The sequence below is a fragment of the Calliphora vicina genome, chromosome 2 (assembly GCF_958450345.1).
Source record: "Calliphora vicina chromosome 2, idCalVici1.1, whole genome shotgun sequence".
NCBI classification, from domain to species: domain Eukaryota; kingdom Metazoa; phylum Arthropoda; class Insecta; order Diptera; family Calliphoridae; genus Calliphora; species Calliphora vicina.
The window spans coordinates 126,067,465-126,085,577 of NC_088781.1; the positions used below are offsets into that span (position 1 = coordinate 126,067,465).

Genomic DNA, 18,113 nt, shown 5'->3' on the forward strand with positions numbered 1-18,113 from the left:
TTTTTGTACAACAAATAAACACTCGCACAAAATACTAAAACCGAGAGAAAGCCGTTAAGTCAAAAGAAATTTGTTTATATTAAAATAAAAAAATTTACCTTTAGTTCAAACGAGAGTACAAACCGATTCTAAAGAGCGCAGTTACATTTTAACTCTACTCGGTGACACATCTGCAATACGGACGGGCTAGAAATAAATACATAATAATAAAAAGCAGCAGCAAAACAAGCAAAGAAAGAAAATTATTGTAAAAGAATTATTGTTTTTTGTGTATAATAATATAAAAAAAACAGCTACAAGAAATCTTGTTTAATATTCTATATATATTTTAATTATATATAAAAAATTTTCCATAAATTAAAATTAATTTAACACAATACAAATGTGTAGCTAAATTTTCCCACACTAAAGAGGTGGCATTATTTAAACAAAAAACAACTACAAAAAGATAAACAAAGGTAGAAAACAAATTGTTTAAGTGCAAAACCAGAAAAGGGGGGCTAAACGAGAAAAAGTAATAGAAATATTTTTAAGAAATAAAAAAATACTACTACTGCCTTGTTAAAAAAACACAACAGCCTAGAATAACACTCCGTATAAACGTGTGTATAGTAATTTTTTAAACCAACTACACAACATTTATTGATTGTATCTTAAGAAAAATATATAAAAAAAACAAATAACAAGAGAAAAAAATATACACAAGAAATTTTCAAGAAAAATTTAAATAATTTTAAAATTGCTTATAATAAATAAATAAATACAAAAAAGTAGCTATAATTTCCATTAACAAGAAACAAAGGATAAACCTTTTGAAAAGTCTTAAAAAAAATTATTAAAAAGTAAATCTCTTTTAATAAAAAAATGGTACAAAAATTTCAATCTCCCGTCAGGGTTTATAAACATCCTTTCGAGTTGGTGATGAAGGTAAGTGTTGCTCTAGCTGTTTATTTTTTCTTTTAATATTTTAGGGTTTTTTTTATTTATTTATTTTTTAAGTCACATTCATTACTTTTAGTTTGAGAACAGAGATGGGATAAAAATTATAAATTGTACTCTAAATAGTACCAAATTTTATAATAGAAATTGTACCAACAATTTATAGTAAAATATTTAAGAATTTTATGAAATTTGCTATTTATAGAAATTAGCTATTTGTAGGAAATTTTTGAGAAATTTGCTATTTATCGCATTTTTTTTGTGAATTTTGCTACGTATAATAAATTTCTTGGAGATTTGCTATTTATAGTAAATTTTAAAACGCTTTGTTGAAACAGCTATTTATAGTAAATTTCTTGAAGCTTAGCTATTTACAGTAAATTTCTTGGAAATTGCTATTTATAGTAAAATACTATGAAACTTGCTATTTATAGTATATTTCTGGAAATTAGCTATTTATAGTAAATTTCCTGAAACTTTGCACTTTATAGTAAATTTCTTGAAATTTAGTTTTTGGGAAAATGGAAACGAAAACGAAATTCCATATACAGTGGTTGACAAAACAATGAAAACTTTTCCAAATATTTCATTAGTGGTCTAAAATCTGAAATAATTTTTTAAAAAATTTTAACATTTTTGTAGTATTTTATTTGTAACTTAATTTAACAAAAAACAAAGAACATAATTAATTAAATTCTAAAAATGAGAAAACAAAATTAAAATATTTCTTTATTACGGCATTGACAAAACAATGGAAACTTAGGTATTATTTGAACAAATATGGTCTAAACTTTGCAATAACTCAATATTTTGTTGGGTATCCCTTATTTATTTATAACTGCTACGATGCATTGAACCAATTAAAGAGTCAATGGTCTCCTTTGAAATATTTTGCCATTCCCTTATAACCGCCTCCGATAAATCTTCCTTTTGGGTCCTTATCTACAATTTGGGCAGGCCACTTCAAAACACATACCTCGTGGGATTGTAACCACTCGGTTACAACCCTAGAGGTGTGTTTCGGGTCATTGTCGTGTTGGAATCTCCAAACTAGGGGCATATTTTCCTCAGCGTATGGATACATAACATCGTTTAATATGGTTCTGTATCCTATACCTGTCATGGTATCTTTTATAATATGAATTGGGCCTTGCCTCAAAAATATCCCCATACCATAATATTGCCACCGCCAAACTTTACAGTCTTATTTGTGTACTTTGGATCTAATATTTTTCCCTTTGGTCATCTTACAAATGTTCTCCCATCACTGCATCTTAAATTGTATTTGGATTCGTCGGAAAAGAGGACAGTATTCCATTTCTGTATCGACCAGTTTAAATGATCTCTGGCAAATTGTAGACGAGCAGAACGGTTCTTTTTAGAAATGAGTGGTTTTTTCACAGGACGATAGCAACCAAGACCAGCCTCATTTGCCCTGCGACTAACTGTTCGGGTACTTATTTCTAATTTTAGGCTATTAACAACCTCTCGAGGAGTTATTTTTGGGAATTTCTTGAACTCTCTCGCTATTAAATTATCTTGTCTAGGAGTAGTCCGGTCTCACGAAATTTCTTTATAATTTTTGAAACTGCTGATTAATTTATTGAATATTTGTCACAGATACTTTTTTATTTTAAACCAGCTTTAAAATCGTTAATTATTTTATTTTTTAAGTCTTCACAAATCTTAACTTTAGCCATTTTCGTTAACTTTGAAAAAAAGCAATTATGCGAAAAACTTAGCAATTATGCGAAAAACTATGGAATATTTGGAAAAGTTTCCATTGTTTTGTCAACCACTGTATATTGGGTGTATGACTTAAAAACGCAGGATTTATAATAGATGGTGTAACTTTTGAACGCTGTTTTTATTTTTAATAACTTATGTCATTTTGAATGGTACATACCTGTCAATTATTCTCACTTAGTCATTCAATATTATAGTTTTTTTTTTTTTTTTGCATCGAAAATGCCGAATTTTTGCTTTACTTCTTTAATTTGAAAAATATGAGTGCCGCTGAAGCTCACCGATTGCTCACCAAAGTTTATCGGTTTCAACTTACGAGAGATGGTTTATGCGGTTCAGAAGTGGCGATTTTAACACGATAGACAAAGATCGCCCAGGCTAGCCAAAAAAGTTCCAAGAACTGGAGGCATTACTCCATGAAGATTGTTGTAAACTTCAAAAAGAGTTTGCAACATTATTGGGAGCTACTCAAGCAAGAATTTCAAAACGTTTGCGAGCAATTCACCAAAATCCTGGGAAATTGGGTACCATACGAATTAAAGCCGAGAGACCTTGAAAGACGATTTTGAATGTAAAAGAAAAACATATTTGCACCGAATCATTACTTGCACCGAAAAATGGATTGAATAACCCGAAGCGTAAGAGATCGTACATAAATCCCGGTCAACCAGTAGACACTAAAGCCAAATATCTATGGTGCTAAGGGTCCTATATATTATGAGTTGCTGAAATTCGACCAGACCATCACAGGGAAACTGTACCGAACGCAATTGATTCGATTGAAGCGAGCATTGACCGCAAAAAGCCCTGAATATGCGGCCAGACATGAAACCGTAATGTTCCATCATGACAACGCTCGGCCACATGTTGCAATACCTGCTAAAAAGTATTTAGAAAAAAGTGGTTGGAAAGTTTTGCCTTACCCGCCTTATAGTCCAGACCTTGACGCGTCCAACTACTATTTGTTTCTACCAATGCAGAAGGCTCTATCTGGGATACGCTTCACTTCAGAACAGAGTATCCGAAATTGGCTTGATTCGTTCTTGTCCTCAAAAGATAAGCAGTTATTTTGGCTCGGAATCCGTATGTTGCCAGAAAGATGGGATAATATCATAGTTTAGAATCGCCAATACTATGAATAAATGTATCTATTATGAGCTGCTGAAATGTGGCCAGAACATTTATCGAAGCATTAGCCGAAACACGCCCAGAATATGGTGCCAGATATGAAACCGTAAAATCATGACTACGCTCGACCGCATGTTGCAATATCTGTTAAAAACTATTTAGAAAGAAGTGGTTGGAAAGTTTTGCTTCACCCGCCTAATAGTCCAGACCTTTCCCCACCCGACTAATATTTGTTTCTCTCTGAGATATGCTTCTCTTCAGGACAGAGTATCCAATATTGGCTAGATTCGTTCTTGGCCATAAAAGATGAGCAGTGTTTTTGGCATGGAATTCATATGTTGCCAGAAAAATGGTAAAAGGCCATAGCTAACAATGATCAGACCTATCTCCGTCCGATTTGGAATGTTCTGTAATGTAAGAAGAAGACAAATTTCTACACCACATACGGAAATTTGAAGATTATTTGGGATACCACAAGCCAATGTGGTGTCATGGAAAATGAGAATAGTGACGTGCTATCCAGAATGTATATTTCCTTTAAGAAAGACTACAAGGAACTGGTAGAAACACTGAAAGAAAATGACTGTCGGGCATTATATTGGGAAACCTCAACAGAAATAAAATGAAGAAAATCCTGAAATTAAGTAGTCTAGATCTCAGGAGATTAGCCCGTTTGAGTCTTTTCGATACTGCCATACTTGTTGGTGAAGTGAGTGGAAGAACGAGACGACTCTCGAACATTCAGGTGTTTAAGGGACACGATGAAAGATTCATTCGATGGAAGCTCACATGTATCTTTCTAAGGCTTTGGTTTGCCGGTCATGCAGGATTATCAAAACTTTCTTAAAGTAATGCACTTAATTTCATGAGTAATAATGAATAAGTGTCAAAATACGAAAAAATTGTCTTCAGAGTGGTAACCTTTGTTGAGTGATACACGTACCTGTTGGAGAAATAGCAAATTTGCCAAAAAAAGACCGACTTAAGTACCAACTACATGACTACATAATGACATGCAGACACAGAAGTGTTTCCTGGGATTTCGTCGTTTGGATTACCCCAACTACAACATTATATATTTGGAGTATTCCCTTAGTCGTGTTAGAAAAGCCCTTCGTATTTACCATTGGATCGTAACCAGGTTACACAAATCACAGTCTAAAGTACCATCTACACGAGGAAACGAAGGTTCTTTCGATCACCGTATTTAACGTCATGCTGACACAGAAGATTCTCTTGGGTTTTCATCGGAGGAGTCATCCAATGTACAACATCATATTATATTGGACTATTATATGATATGACAAGAAAATTGAGATGTATTAGAGATACTTTTCGCTAATCAATACAAATTACATGTAGGGCATCACTGGAGCGGAATCCACAAGACAGTAGATGGAGTGGAGGACCAAAAACCGGCAAAAAATCCTAATGGAAATAGAAAAACTGGACAAGAAGTCATGGAAAGATATAAAAACATATTATAGTTATAGAAATAGATGGAATAATCTTGTAGAATAGCTATAATCCCTAGACGAGCAATGGAAGGATTTAATAAAAAACATACAGAATTCATTGGATTTCCGTTTATACATTGCAGCTTTGAACGACATTCATAGAGACCGCATGAATATCATATTTGGTGGTCGCCAAAAGAGAAGATTCTAAAACAATAGTACTTTTCATCAATTGAGATCGGGAGGTAGCAACAGACTAAATTGCAAGTCCGTATGGAAGTTACACGTCCAATCTACACAAATAGTAGTAGGATGGGGCAATGTCTGGACTATAAGGCGGGTAAGGCAAAGCTTCACAACCACTTCATTATAAATAGTTTTTAAAAGGTATTGCAACAAGTGGACGAGTGTTGTCATGATGGAATATTATAGCTTCTGGCCGGAGTAATATCTCCAATTCTGGGTCTTCAAACTGTTTTGGCTGGGTCGAGCGATCTTTATCTTCCGTGTCAAAATTACCACTTCTGAACCGAACCAACCATCTCTCGCACGTTGAACACGTTGTTAAATATGAACCATTTACTCCCACCAAAAACAGAGCATTACCTTAGAGCCATGGATATTTGGATTTGATACGAATCGGCTGGTTAACCGGCCTTCACATACGACCTCTTACGCTTCGGGTTATTGTAATGGATTCATTTTAAATCTCAAGTAATGATTCGGTGCAAAAATGATTTTCTTTTATAACGTTCAAGCATCATTCCGGACATGCAAAATCGTCTTTCAAGGTCTCTAGGCTTCAATTCGTAGGGTACCCAATTTCATTGTTTTTGGATGAATCCTTCTGCGTTTTAAAATTGCTGCGTGAGTTTTTCATGGAGTAATGCCTCCAATTCTTGGTCTTCAAACGTTTTTGGCTGGTCTGGGCGATGCAAAAGCCATCTCTCGCACGTTGAAACCGATGGAACACTTCCAACATAAGGTTTGGTGAGCAATCGGAGTGTTTTAGCGGCACATTTTTCAAGTTAAAGAAGTAAAGCAAAACTTCCGGAATATGACGCTTTGTTGGCACAAAATTCCACATTTTCGAAGCAAAAAAACCTCATCACTAAAGATGATTTTATTGGAAAATGCGAAAAAACGAATTGACAAACGTTTCATGCGTCTAAAGCGTTTCATGATTGAAATGTTCCAAGTTTGTACTAAGTTTCGTGACATTTCATCACTTGCTAGCCAATTTACTTGCTAACCTCAAAATTTGCCAATCATTTAGTTCCGTTTGCGATTACTTTCAATTCAGGTATAAAAATACCAGAACCATATTTAAAAACGTATTGAACAGGTTGTTGCCCAATTAAATGTCTTTCTGAAGCTGTTTTGTAAGGATTCACATCCTAAATCCATAGTTTATTATACAACTTCAGATGATATTAGAAAAGAACATTACATTCCAGAACTCATAACCAATGACTTCAAAGGGAAAATTCCTGCCTTAATTCCTGAAAATATTAAAGTAAATTGACCAGTTGTCACAAAAATGTCATTGTTCCTCTTCAGCTATAAAGAGTACCAAAAAATGTACATTTTCATCCCTGATTTGAAAGTGTTTGAAATGTGCGTGTGTGTTTGTGTGTAAGTATTTATGTTTTCTACTCCTTTTTATTGTTTTCCCCTTTGTCCTCTTGGGAAATTATAATAAATTTCTGTTGATTTTCTTTTAAAACTAGGTCTTTTGATTTTGTTATTGTTTGTCTCCTCTCGCTCTCTCTCTCTCTTCGGTGTGTGTGAGTATTTTTTAATGTCTCCCCCGTGTAAGTACAGGAATTTGAGGTCTGATAGTTTCTATTCCATGTATGGATATGTGGATGTGTTTCAAAGTGAATGTTTTTTTGTTTTGTTAAAGTCTCATCAAATCTGTTTTTCAAAGTAAGTATTTGGGTTAAAATGCTTAAAAAGTGATTACATAAAACTGGGTTGCACAGTGATTTTTGAAACAAAGCAACTTTACGCGATAATAAACAGTGGTTCAACAGCTGCTAAGCATAAAATAAATTAAACAAAATGTAGTAAGACAGAAAATAAGTACGATTCCTACTGTGATATTATTTAATGTCATAATTATGATTCCCTTTCACCAAAATTTAAGACATTTACTCCCCTTAGTTGCAAATTTTAGTAGTATATATTTTTAAGGTTAATTTCACACTTTTGTGTTTGCGTAGTATATTCATTCATCCTTGACTTTGATAATGGGAAATCCAAATGTTTTTTATTGGTATTTTTACACAAAAACCCACAAAATGTTTGTTTATAAAGCAATGCAAAAATTTGCGTTGTTACTATTAATTAGACTCATGATAAATAATTATCTAAATGATAATTGACAGCAGTAGAGTGTAGATAAAACGCCAACAATTAAACAAAAAATAGAATAGAATTCAAAACATTCAGTATTTAACCTCCCAGTTCAAATAGAGAAATACCGAATGAACATTATTTTTTTTAGCAAAAACTTACAAATAGTTTTATCTTACTCGTGTAATCTATAAATATGATTTTTTTTATGTAGAAATATTTCATACAATTCAGTTTTAGTTAATTTGTTCGTTATTTATTGCATGACATGAAAAACCCATAATAGCAGAAGGAAAAATTATCTATATGACGTTTTTGGGTACAAAAACATTGTAAGATCATTGCTGCAGTTTGCTGTGAATAAAATATATAATATTTATATAAATATGTATGTAAAAATATGTACTTTGAATATACATATTTAAATGATATAATAAAAGAGTATTTCCTGATTAAAATACTAAATAATATTATGTATATTACACATAAAATGTGTGATCACATGCCTTTTGTAGATTAGCCCGTTTGTTAGGGTGGACAGAGGCGTAGTTAAAGGGGGATTTCTAAACATTTTTACCAAAAAATATTTTTAATTCACTTGAGTTCAGTTCTAGTTCTAGTTCAGTTCTAGTTCAGTTCTAGTTCAGTTCTAGTTCAGTTCTAGTTCAGTTCTAGTTCAGTTCTAGTTCAGTTCTAGTTCAGTTCTAGTTCAGTTCTAGTTCAGTTCTAGTTCAGTTCTAGTTCAGTTCTAGTTCAGTTCTAGTTCAGTTCTAGTTCAGTTCTAGTTCAGTTCTAGTTCAGTTCTAGTTCAGTTCTAGTTCAGTTCTAGTTCAGTTCTAGTTCAGTTCTAGTTCAGTTCTAGTTCAGTTCTAGTTCAGTTCTAGTTCAGTTCTAGTTCAGTTCTAGTTCAGTTCTAGTTCAGTTCTAGTTCAGTTCTAGTTCAGTTCTAGTTCAGTTCTAGTTCAGTTCTAGTTCAGTTCTAGTTCAGTTCTAGTTCAGTTCTAGTTCAGTTCTAGTTCAGTTCTAGTTCAGTTCTAGTTCAGTTCTAGTTCAGTTCTAGTTCAGTTCTAGTTCAGTTCTAGTTCAGTTCTAGTTCAGTTCTAGTTCAGTTCTAGTTCAGTTCTAGTTCAGTTCTAGTTCAGTTCTAGTTCAGTTCTAGTTCAGTTCTAGTTCAGTTCTAGTTCAGTTCTAGTTCAGTTCTAGTTCAGTTCTAGTTCAGTTCTAGTTCAGTTCTAGTTCAGTTCTAGTTCAGTTCTAGTTCAGTTCTAGTTCAGTTCTAGTTCAGTTCTAGTTCAGTTCTAGTTCAGTTCTAGTTCAGTTCTAGTTCAGTTCTAGTTCAGTTCTAGTTCAGTTCTAGTTCAGTTCTAGTTCAGTTCTAGTTCAGTTCTAGTTCAGTTCTAGTTCAGTTCTAGTTCAGTTCTAGTTCAGTTCTAGTTCTAGTTCAGTTCTAGTTCTAGTTCAGTTCTAGTTCTAGTTCAGTTCTAGTTCAGTTCTAGTTCAGTTCTAGTTCAGTTCTAGTTCAGTTCTAGTTCAGTTCTAGTTCAGTTCTAGTTCAAGTTCAGTTCTAGTTCAAGTTCAGTTCTAGTTCAGTTCTAGTTCAAGTTCAGTTCTAGTTCAGTTCTAGTTCAGTTCTAGTTCAGTTCTAGTTCAGTTCTAGTTCAGTTCTAGTTCAGTTCTAGTTCAGTTCTAGTTCAGTTCTAGTTCAGTTCTAGTTCAGTTCTAGTTCAGTTCTAGTTCAGTTCTAGTTCAGTTCTAGTTCAGTTCTAGTTCAGTTCTAGTTCAGTTCTAGTTCAGTTCTAGTTCAGTTCTAGTTCAGTTCTAGTTCAGTTCTAGTTCAGTTCTAGTTCAGTTCTAGTTCAGTTCTAGTTCAGTTCTAGTTCAGTTCAGTTCTAGTTCAGTTCTAGTTCAGTTCTAGTTCAGTTCTAGTTCAGTTCTAGTTCAGTTCTAGTTCAGTTCTAGTTCAGTTCTAGTTCAGTTCTAGTTCAGTTCTAGTTCAGTTCTAGTTCAGTTCTAGTTCAGTTCTAGTTCAGTTCTAGTTCAGTTCTAGTTCAGTTCTAGTTCAGTTCTAGTTCAGTTCTAGTTCAGTTCTAGTTCAGTTCTAGTTCAGTTCTAGTTCAGTTCTAGTTCAGTTCTAGTTCAGTTCTAGTTCAGTTCTAGTTCAGTTCTAGTTCAGTTCTAGTTCAGTTCTAGTTCAGTTCTAGTTCAGTTCTAGTTCAGTTCTAGTTCAGTTCTAGTTCAGTTCTAGTTCAGTTCTAGTTCAGTTCTAGTTCAGTTCTAGTTCAGTTCTAGTTCAGTTCTAGTTCAGTTCTAGTTCAGTTCTAGTTCAGTTCTAGTTCAGTTCTAGTTCAGTTCTAGTTCAGTTCTAGTTCAGTTCTAGTTCAGTTCTAGTTCAGTTCTAGTTCAGTTCTAGTTCAGTTCTAGTTCAGTTCTAGTTCAGTTCTAGTTCAGTTCTAGTTCAGTTCTAGTTCAGTTCTAGTTCAGTTCTAGTTCAGTTCTAGTTCAGTTCTAGTTCAGTTCTAGTTCAGTTCTAGTTCAGTTCTAGTTCAGTTCTAGTTCAGTTCTAGTTCAGTTCAGTTCTAGTTCAGTTCTAGTTCAGTTCTAGTTCAGTTCTAGTTCAGTTCTAGTTCAGTTCTAGTTCAGTTCAGTTCAGTTCTAGTTCAGTTCTAGTTCAGTTCTAGTTCAGTTCTAGTTCAGTTCTAGTTCAGTTCTAGTTCAGTTCTAGTTCAGTTCTAGTTCAGTTCTAGTTCAGTTCTAGTTCAGTTCTAGTTCAGTTCTAGTTCAGTTCTAGTTCAGTTCTAGTTCAGTTCTAGTTCAGTTCTAGTTCAGTTCTAGTTCAGTTCTAGTTCAGTTCTAGTTCAGTTCTAGTTCAGTTCTAGTTCAGTTCTAGTTCAGTTCTAGTTCAGTTCTAGTTCAGTTCTAGTTCAGTTCTAGTTCAGTTCTAGTTCAGTTCTAGTTCAGTTCTAGTTCAGTTCTAGTTCAGTTCTAGTTCAGTTCTAGTTCAGTTCTAGTTCAGTTCTAGTTCAGTTCTAGTTCAGTTCTAGTACAGTTCTAGTTCAGTTCTAGTTCAGTTCTAGTTCAGTTCTAGTTCAGTTCTAGTTCAGTTCTAGTTCAGTTCTAGTTCAGTTCTAGTTCAGTTCTAGTTCAGTTGTAGTTCAGTTGTAGTTCAGTTCTAGTTCAGTTCTAGATCCACACAGTTACATAGAAGGTGTTGTACCGACTCTTCCTTATCTAAACAATTTCTGCAATAGGTATAAAGTTGGTAACCAATAGCCAGATCGAATTTCTTCCAAGAGCCAAAAGAGTATTGGTTATCCAGACCATCTGAGTTCCGTCTCTCTCAACGCTTATTCATCTATCAATTCCGATATTGCCACAAAGGGAGTGTGAATGTCTCTTTGTGCCAAAGTAATATCCGAGGACGTTCTATTAGTTGCACACTCATCAGCGATTTCGTTTCCCCGGATGCCTTCATGACCTGGAAACCATGTTAACTCAACATGGTGTTGTCTAAGTTGGACTTAATAAAATTGATTGACGCAATATTCTTTTTGCGGCTGTATCTATGTCAAGTAGACCAGAGAAAATTCCCTATCCCATACCCGTTTCCGTCTTTGAGCCGTCAGTGTAGATTGAAATCGCATCGTCCCGAAGGACAGACTTCATCATCTCTTGTAATGATAATCTAATCCTAAGGGTCCTCTCAAAATTCGGTGTAGGTATCAATAAATATGCACATAAGATTTCAAAGCTGTTTGGCTGTCCTTATAGATCTGAATATCCGTTATAACCTTAAACAATTCATGGCCCCTCTCAAAAAGCTGTATTGGTTCAGGAGTTTACAAAACACACCCTTTTTCGACTGTGATCTATCAGTAAAGACTTCAAATGGACTCTTGTTCTCCCCAGATTGTTTATTTGTGATCGACACAGAGAAGCCCCTGTTGATGAATAGTTCGGGTATAACTTGTCCGGAACAGTGTCCAAAGACAGATAAATATGGTTGCATGTCCAAAATTCCTCTGGTTCTATGCGCCCTTAGTAGTAATTCTAATGGCAGAATTGAATGCAACTTTTTTGAACATGAGATCAACAAACACCAATTCATCATGACAAAACGATGGCTTGTAACCATAAGTGTTGAAGTCCGCAATATCCCCTCAAAGAACTTCGCCAAACAAATGGCCCATACATTTGGATAGCCATGTGTTTATGGGGGTAATTTCCAAACCCATCTACATGTTTTGAAAACTATCCATTGAATGTTCAGGTCAATTCCAAAATACTTTGTGAAACTCCTGTCGATGAAAGTTTTGGTTCTCAAAAGTTCACCTGGGGCCGAATTACCGCACTCGTGATCGAATGAACTATCGTATCGAAAAATTATTTCGATATCGTAATTATAACAAAATGTACTAAATTTCATGCTCGATATCGAATGCCGTAATCTCAAATCAGAAAATTACGATCGAATTTGTTCGATATCGAATGCGGTAATTCGGCCCCTGGTTCCATGCATGCGTAATTCTAATGATAGGCATGAGAGCAACTCCATTGGAAATAAGTTCATCATGTAAAACGAGCCGTAAGGGCATCTCAAAAGACTTCACCAAACAATTGACCAAGGGTTCCACAACAATGATGAAGAGTGTTTATTGTGGTAATATCCCAAGTTGTCCCTATTCCTCTCCTACACCTTTTGAAACATTTTCGATTACATGTTTACACTGAGTTCACTTCAGTTACTACATTCACAAAGTGACCGGAGTTCGATACAGAATGGGATTGGTACTGATTAGCTACATGCGTAAAAGTCTTTAAGCCCATAGAATCGAGTTTCAAAAGTAATGAGTTCCTATAACACCACCTTGTTGAGTTCAATGATTCACCATCATAACTGGATTAATAATCCAATGAGTCCAAAGAGTATTCAGATGTGTTCCGGATACTTTCACGGAGAGATCAGCCACTTGCATATAAATCGAGTTCCAAAAGTAATGAAATCTTATTACACCACCATGTTGAGTTCAACGATTCGCCATCATAACTGGGTTAATGATTCTCTGGGTCCAAAGAGTCCCTATGAATTGTATGTAAATTTGTAAGGATTTCGATAAAAGTCAAACACTCAAGCTCTAGTTTGTTAACCCACATTTATCAACTAATTCAAATGGAAGTCATAGAACCCATTCCAACCCATTCCAACAATTCGGATTATTTAAGCACATTGTGCTAATTTTTATAATTGAAATATAAAAGCCTTGCTTATCGCTTCCAAATGACCTTTTAGAAGAACTAAATTACAAATAAAAATTTATTAAATAAAAAGATTAGCAGCAATTGCTTTATCAACTGGCAAACAAAAAAGAAACAAATAATAATAATATATAAATATACAGCAGTAATTCAAACCTGATTAATATTTGAGACTTTACTTAAAATTGTTTTATGATTAATGGAAATTGTTTGTTAGAAAGAAGAGTTGTTGAACTGAAAAAATCAAGTGGGTAATATTTTAGTTATAAGTTTAAGGTCAAACAAAATACAATGATCTCATGGGTAAAGACGGTGATTCAAGCTATAAATATAAAATTTTCCGCTTAGTTTTGCCATTATTTGTATTAAATATATGTAGATAAATTATAAGGCAACTGACTGGGTTCTTTATAATTTTCTTACCCCTTTAATTGTTGTTCAAAACTACGCCTTTGTAATTGACTGCTTTGTTTGTATACAAATGATAGAATTTTATCATATATGGCAAACGCACTGTCTAATATATTTATACTATATACATGTTTTATATTGGGTGTATAATTTAAAAATGCGGGATTTTTTTTCAAATTTTTAAGTATAATTTTGAAAAAATTCCCAGGGAGTTTTTTCCCATTGAATTTTAATAGGAAAAATGGGAAAAGAGAAAAAACTCCCGGGGAATTTTTATTCATAATTTGGCTGATGGACTCCGAGCCAAAATAACTGTTCATCTTTTGATTCCAAGAACGAATCAAGCTAATATCGGATACTCTGTTCCAAAATGAAGCGTATCCAAGAGGAATCGTTCTGCATCGATCGAAATAGTAGTCGGACGGGGCATGGTCTGTATAATAATGTGGGCGATGCAAAACTTCCAAACCACTTCATTCAAAATAGTTTTTAACAGCTATTGCAATATATGACCGAGCAATGTCATGATGGAATATTAAGGTGTTCGCTTCAAATGAATCAGTTTCGTTCGATTCAGGTTCCCTGTGATGTGCTGGTCAGATTTCAGCAGCTCACCTTAACGCCATGGATATTTGGCTTTGCTGTCGATTCGGCTGATTGGACGGGCTTCACATACGACCTCTTAATCATCGGGTTATTGTAATGAATACATTTTCCTTCGCTAGTAATGATTCGGTGCAAAAATGACATGCAAAATCATCTTTCAAGGTCTCTCGGCTTCAATATTACGGTGCTCGCTTCAAACGAATCAGCTGCGTTCGGTACAGGTTCCCCATGAAGGTCTGGTCAGATTTCAGCAGCTCATAATAAATAGGACCCTTTTGCTCTCACCAAAAACAGAGCATTACCTTGGCGCCATGGATATTTGGATTTGGTATCGATTCGACTGGTTGGCCGGGCTTCACATACGATCTCTTACGCATCGGGTTCAGACATGCCAAATCGTCTTTCAAGGTCTCTCGGCTTCAATTCGTAGGGTACTCAATTTCCTTGTTTTTGGATGAATCCTGCTGTTCGCAAACGTTTTAGAATTGCTGCTTGAGTAGCTTCCAATGATTTTTACATGGAGTAATGTCTCAATTCTTGGTCGTCAAACTTTTTTGGCTGGTCTGGGCGATCAAAACACAACTTCTGAACCGAACAAGCCATCTCTCGCACGTTGAAATCGATGTTACACATACAACATAAGCTTTGGTGAGCAATCGGAGTGTTTTAGCGGCATTTTTTTCAAATTAAAGAAGTAAAGCAAAACTTCCCGCATATGACGCTTTGTTGCAAAGCAAACTTTGTTGTTTAAACTATAATGTTCAATAACTAAGTGACAATAAAGGACAGATATGTACCCTTCAAAATTACATATTAAAACCGACAAAAAAGATGTTCCTTCTTTTGTAAATCCCACATTTTTAAGTCATACACCCAATATATTTTTATATTATTTATTTTTTTTATTAAATAAAGGGAGGAAATAAACAAATAATGCTCAAATGAATGATTTATTTTAATTGAATCGGACATACAAAGCATACACATTTGAATTGAATGGTAGTGGATGTGCGAACTCAGAATTTACAAAACATTTTATTGAAATAAATTTCATATTTATTGCCAACAAAATTTAAAAGAAAAACAATTTAATTAACACCTCATTTGAAATATGTACGTACGTACATAAAAGATCAGTTGATGATCGTTGTATGTATGTTAAGATTTTTAACAAAAATAATTTGTTTTTCGAATTACTATATTTAAAAAAAAAAACATTTATATGAATAAACAAATCAGGAATGTTTCATATTTTTACAATATCCAAATTTTATATAAGACAGGCGAAAATATTGACTATTAAAGAGAGAGAGAGAGTCCAAAAAATTCGTGGTCAGCTCACTTTATGTTTGTTGTTTACCCAAAAGTACCTCCATTTCTGTCATCACAATTTCTAACATCGTCATATTTACATATATAAATAGGTATGCAAGTATATTTTTAAGTACACTTACAGCAACATTTTAATTGTTATGCTTACATTACAATTTTATGACAGTTTTTTTTTGTTGTTTTGTTTTAAGTGACATTCAGATTTATTTATACAAATTGTTTTTGTTTTACTCTTAAAGTGACTGAATAGTGGTTTGAATTTTGAGTGTAAGCAACTGTGGTGGCGGTTTTAAATTCGAGGTAACTTAAGTTTAAACAACCGGTTTTTAAGTTGTATTATTATGATTTTTTGTTTGTTTAAATACAAACTAATTTTACTGTTATTAATGTTCAAAAGAGAGGGAGAGTAAATGAACTACAAAAGAAATACTTCATGGTTTAGCTGGCATTTAGATTATCAAGACTGTTTTTGAATAGATGACAACAACAAGAGCATATTTATAACCTCACCCACAGAAATACATGTAGTTAATTGTTACAAAAATAACCTTTACATTATTTAAAACTGAACAGAAAAAAAAATTTAGAAAATTTTTTATAAAGATTGGGAAATAAGAGTTAATAGTTGTGTAAACAAAAAAATTGCTCAAGAAAAATTAATTAATCAACGAGGCATAAACTTTAAAGGTAAGGGTGGAGTTGTTAAAAAGCGTAACATAATTTTTTTTTAGTAATTTCTTGGCCTATAACTTATATTTATTATATAAGACATTCGACTCTAAAGGAGATTTCAAAATCATTCGAATTGAACTTATATAAATAAACAATTAATTTTTTTAATTTGGAGTCGAAGGTCACATCTACCAGTACTCTCATCCAACTTTATTATATAGTTTCATTTATTGTATTATATATCATTAATAAAATAAAAATAAAAAATAAAAAATTTTTTGGAATTTTTTTTTTAAATTTCAAATTTTAATTTTTTTAAATTTCAAATTTTTTTTTTTGTTTTTTCCATTTTTAATTTTTGTTTACCTAAAAATTTTAAATATTTTTAGGTAAACAAAATTTATTTTTTTAATTTTTTGTTAAAAAAATTTAAATTTTTTTTTATTTTTTAAATTTTAAAATTTTTTTAAATTTTAATTTTGTTTTAAATTTAAAAAAAAAATCGGGTTAAAAAATATTTTTTCCGATCTTGACCCATTGTAGGTCCAACATACTATGGTCTTATATACGTCGTTGCAAAGGTCTTTGAAATATCTATCATTAGGTATCCATATTGTATATATTAATGACTTAGTAATCCAGATATAGGTCAAAAATAGGTTAAAAATCGAGGTTGTCCTGGTTTTTAAATAGTAACCGAGCCGGAAGAATTCCGGAGATATTGATGTATGAATCGTGTAGTAAGTTATTTGGGGGCTTCGGAAAGTTGATTTCAACAGACAGACGGACAGACAGGCGGACATGGCTTAATCGATTCCGCTATCTATAAGGATCCAGAATATATATAGGGTCGGAAAATTATATTGTGGAAATTACAAACGGAATGGCAAATTTCGCTGAAGCACACCGAAGCTAATGGTGAATGTGTTTCATCAGTATCAAGGTGCGAGATATGGTTTGTACACGGAATTGTATTGACACTAAGATCACCCAGGCCAGCCAAAAAAGTTTGAAGACCAACAGTAGGAGGCATTACTTCATGAAGATTATTGTCAAACTCAACAAGAGCTTGCAAAATCATTGGGAGCTACTCAAACAGCAATTTCATAAAGTTTGCGAGTAGTAGGATTCACCCAAAAGCAGGGAAATTGAGTACCATACGAATTGAAGCTGAGAGACCTTGAACGACTATTTTTAATATTTGGCTTTAGTACGATCTCTTACGCATCGTGTTATCGTTTTTTGTTCTCCATTACCCCTCTTGGGAGCATATGGCTTCCACAAAGCATCTCCATCTTAAGTGCCCTGGAGACGATCAAATAAACCCGTCAATCAGTGCATATGTGTGAGTGTCGTATGCTTGAAGCTTTAAAGGAGACGTACAAATAAATACGTCACTCACCATTTGTATTTGGACGCACTTTTCCATTATTACCAAATATCTCGAAGAAACTGAAGTTTTTTTCAGTTAATCAGAGACGTAAAACACATAATATGAATATTTTATTTCATTCGTGAACGGCAAACACAAAGCAAATGAAATTTGATTGTCAATCACAACAGGAGACGATCAACTTTTTGATTTTCATCAATCATTGCCGACAACGCGTACGTGTAGCCGAAAAAGAACGACTGCACGCACACAACTATGTGATTGATGTGTTTATTTGATCGTCTCCAGGGCACTTTACACGATTTGTTGCAGTTATTTTCGCGACTTCCCATGTAAGATTGCACCGTCCTAGATCTTGGAGTATCGTGCGTCTCCATGTATTCTTTGGTCGACCACAGCTTCGGGAACCTTGAGGGTTACACTCTAGCGCCATCCTTGTTATACTGCCAGGATTCTTTCTGATAGTATGGTCGATCCACCTCCATTTCCTACGTTTTATTTGTGTTAGTATGGGTTCCTCGAGATCCGAATTGTTGATGTTGTTAGGCCAGAATATTCTGTATATGATTCTGAGGCAATTGTTAATGAATACCTGAAGTTTTTGCGTGATGGTGTTCTATACTAACCAAGTTTCACTTCCGTACAACAGAGTAGACTTTACACATGCGTTGAATATTCTAAGCTTGGTTCGTATGGATATTTGTTTGTTTTTCCATACTGATTGTAGTCTTCCTAATACTGCTCTCGATTTATTGAGCCTGTTATTTATGTCTGTTTCAGCGCCGCCATTCGTTGATACTTTACTGCTTAGATAACAG

General features: G+C 33.8%; 1 protein-coding gene across 1 annotated transcript in view; it reads left to right on the plus strand.

Moving 5' to 3' along the window:
• Positions 1–119: 119 nt before the first annotated feature.
• The window catches only part of retm (real-time), a 47,546-nt gene continuing 29,552 nt past the window's right edge, over positions 120–18,113 (plus strand). Inside the window, exon 1 of the mRNA XM_065501240.1 lies at positions 120–927. Coding sequence (XP_065357312.1) covers positions 865–927 — 63 coding nt within the window. The 5' untranslated portion in view covers positions 120–864. The remainder of the gene's footprint in view (positions 928–18,113) is intronic.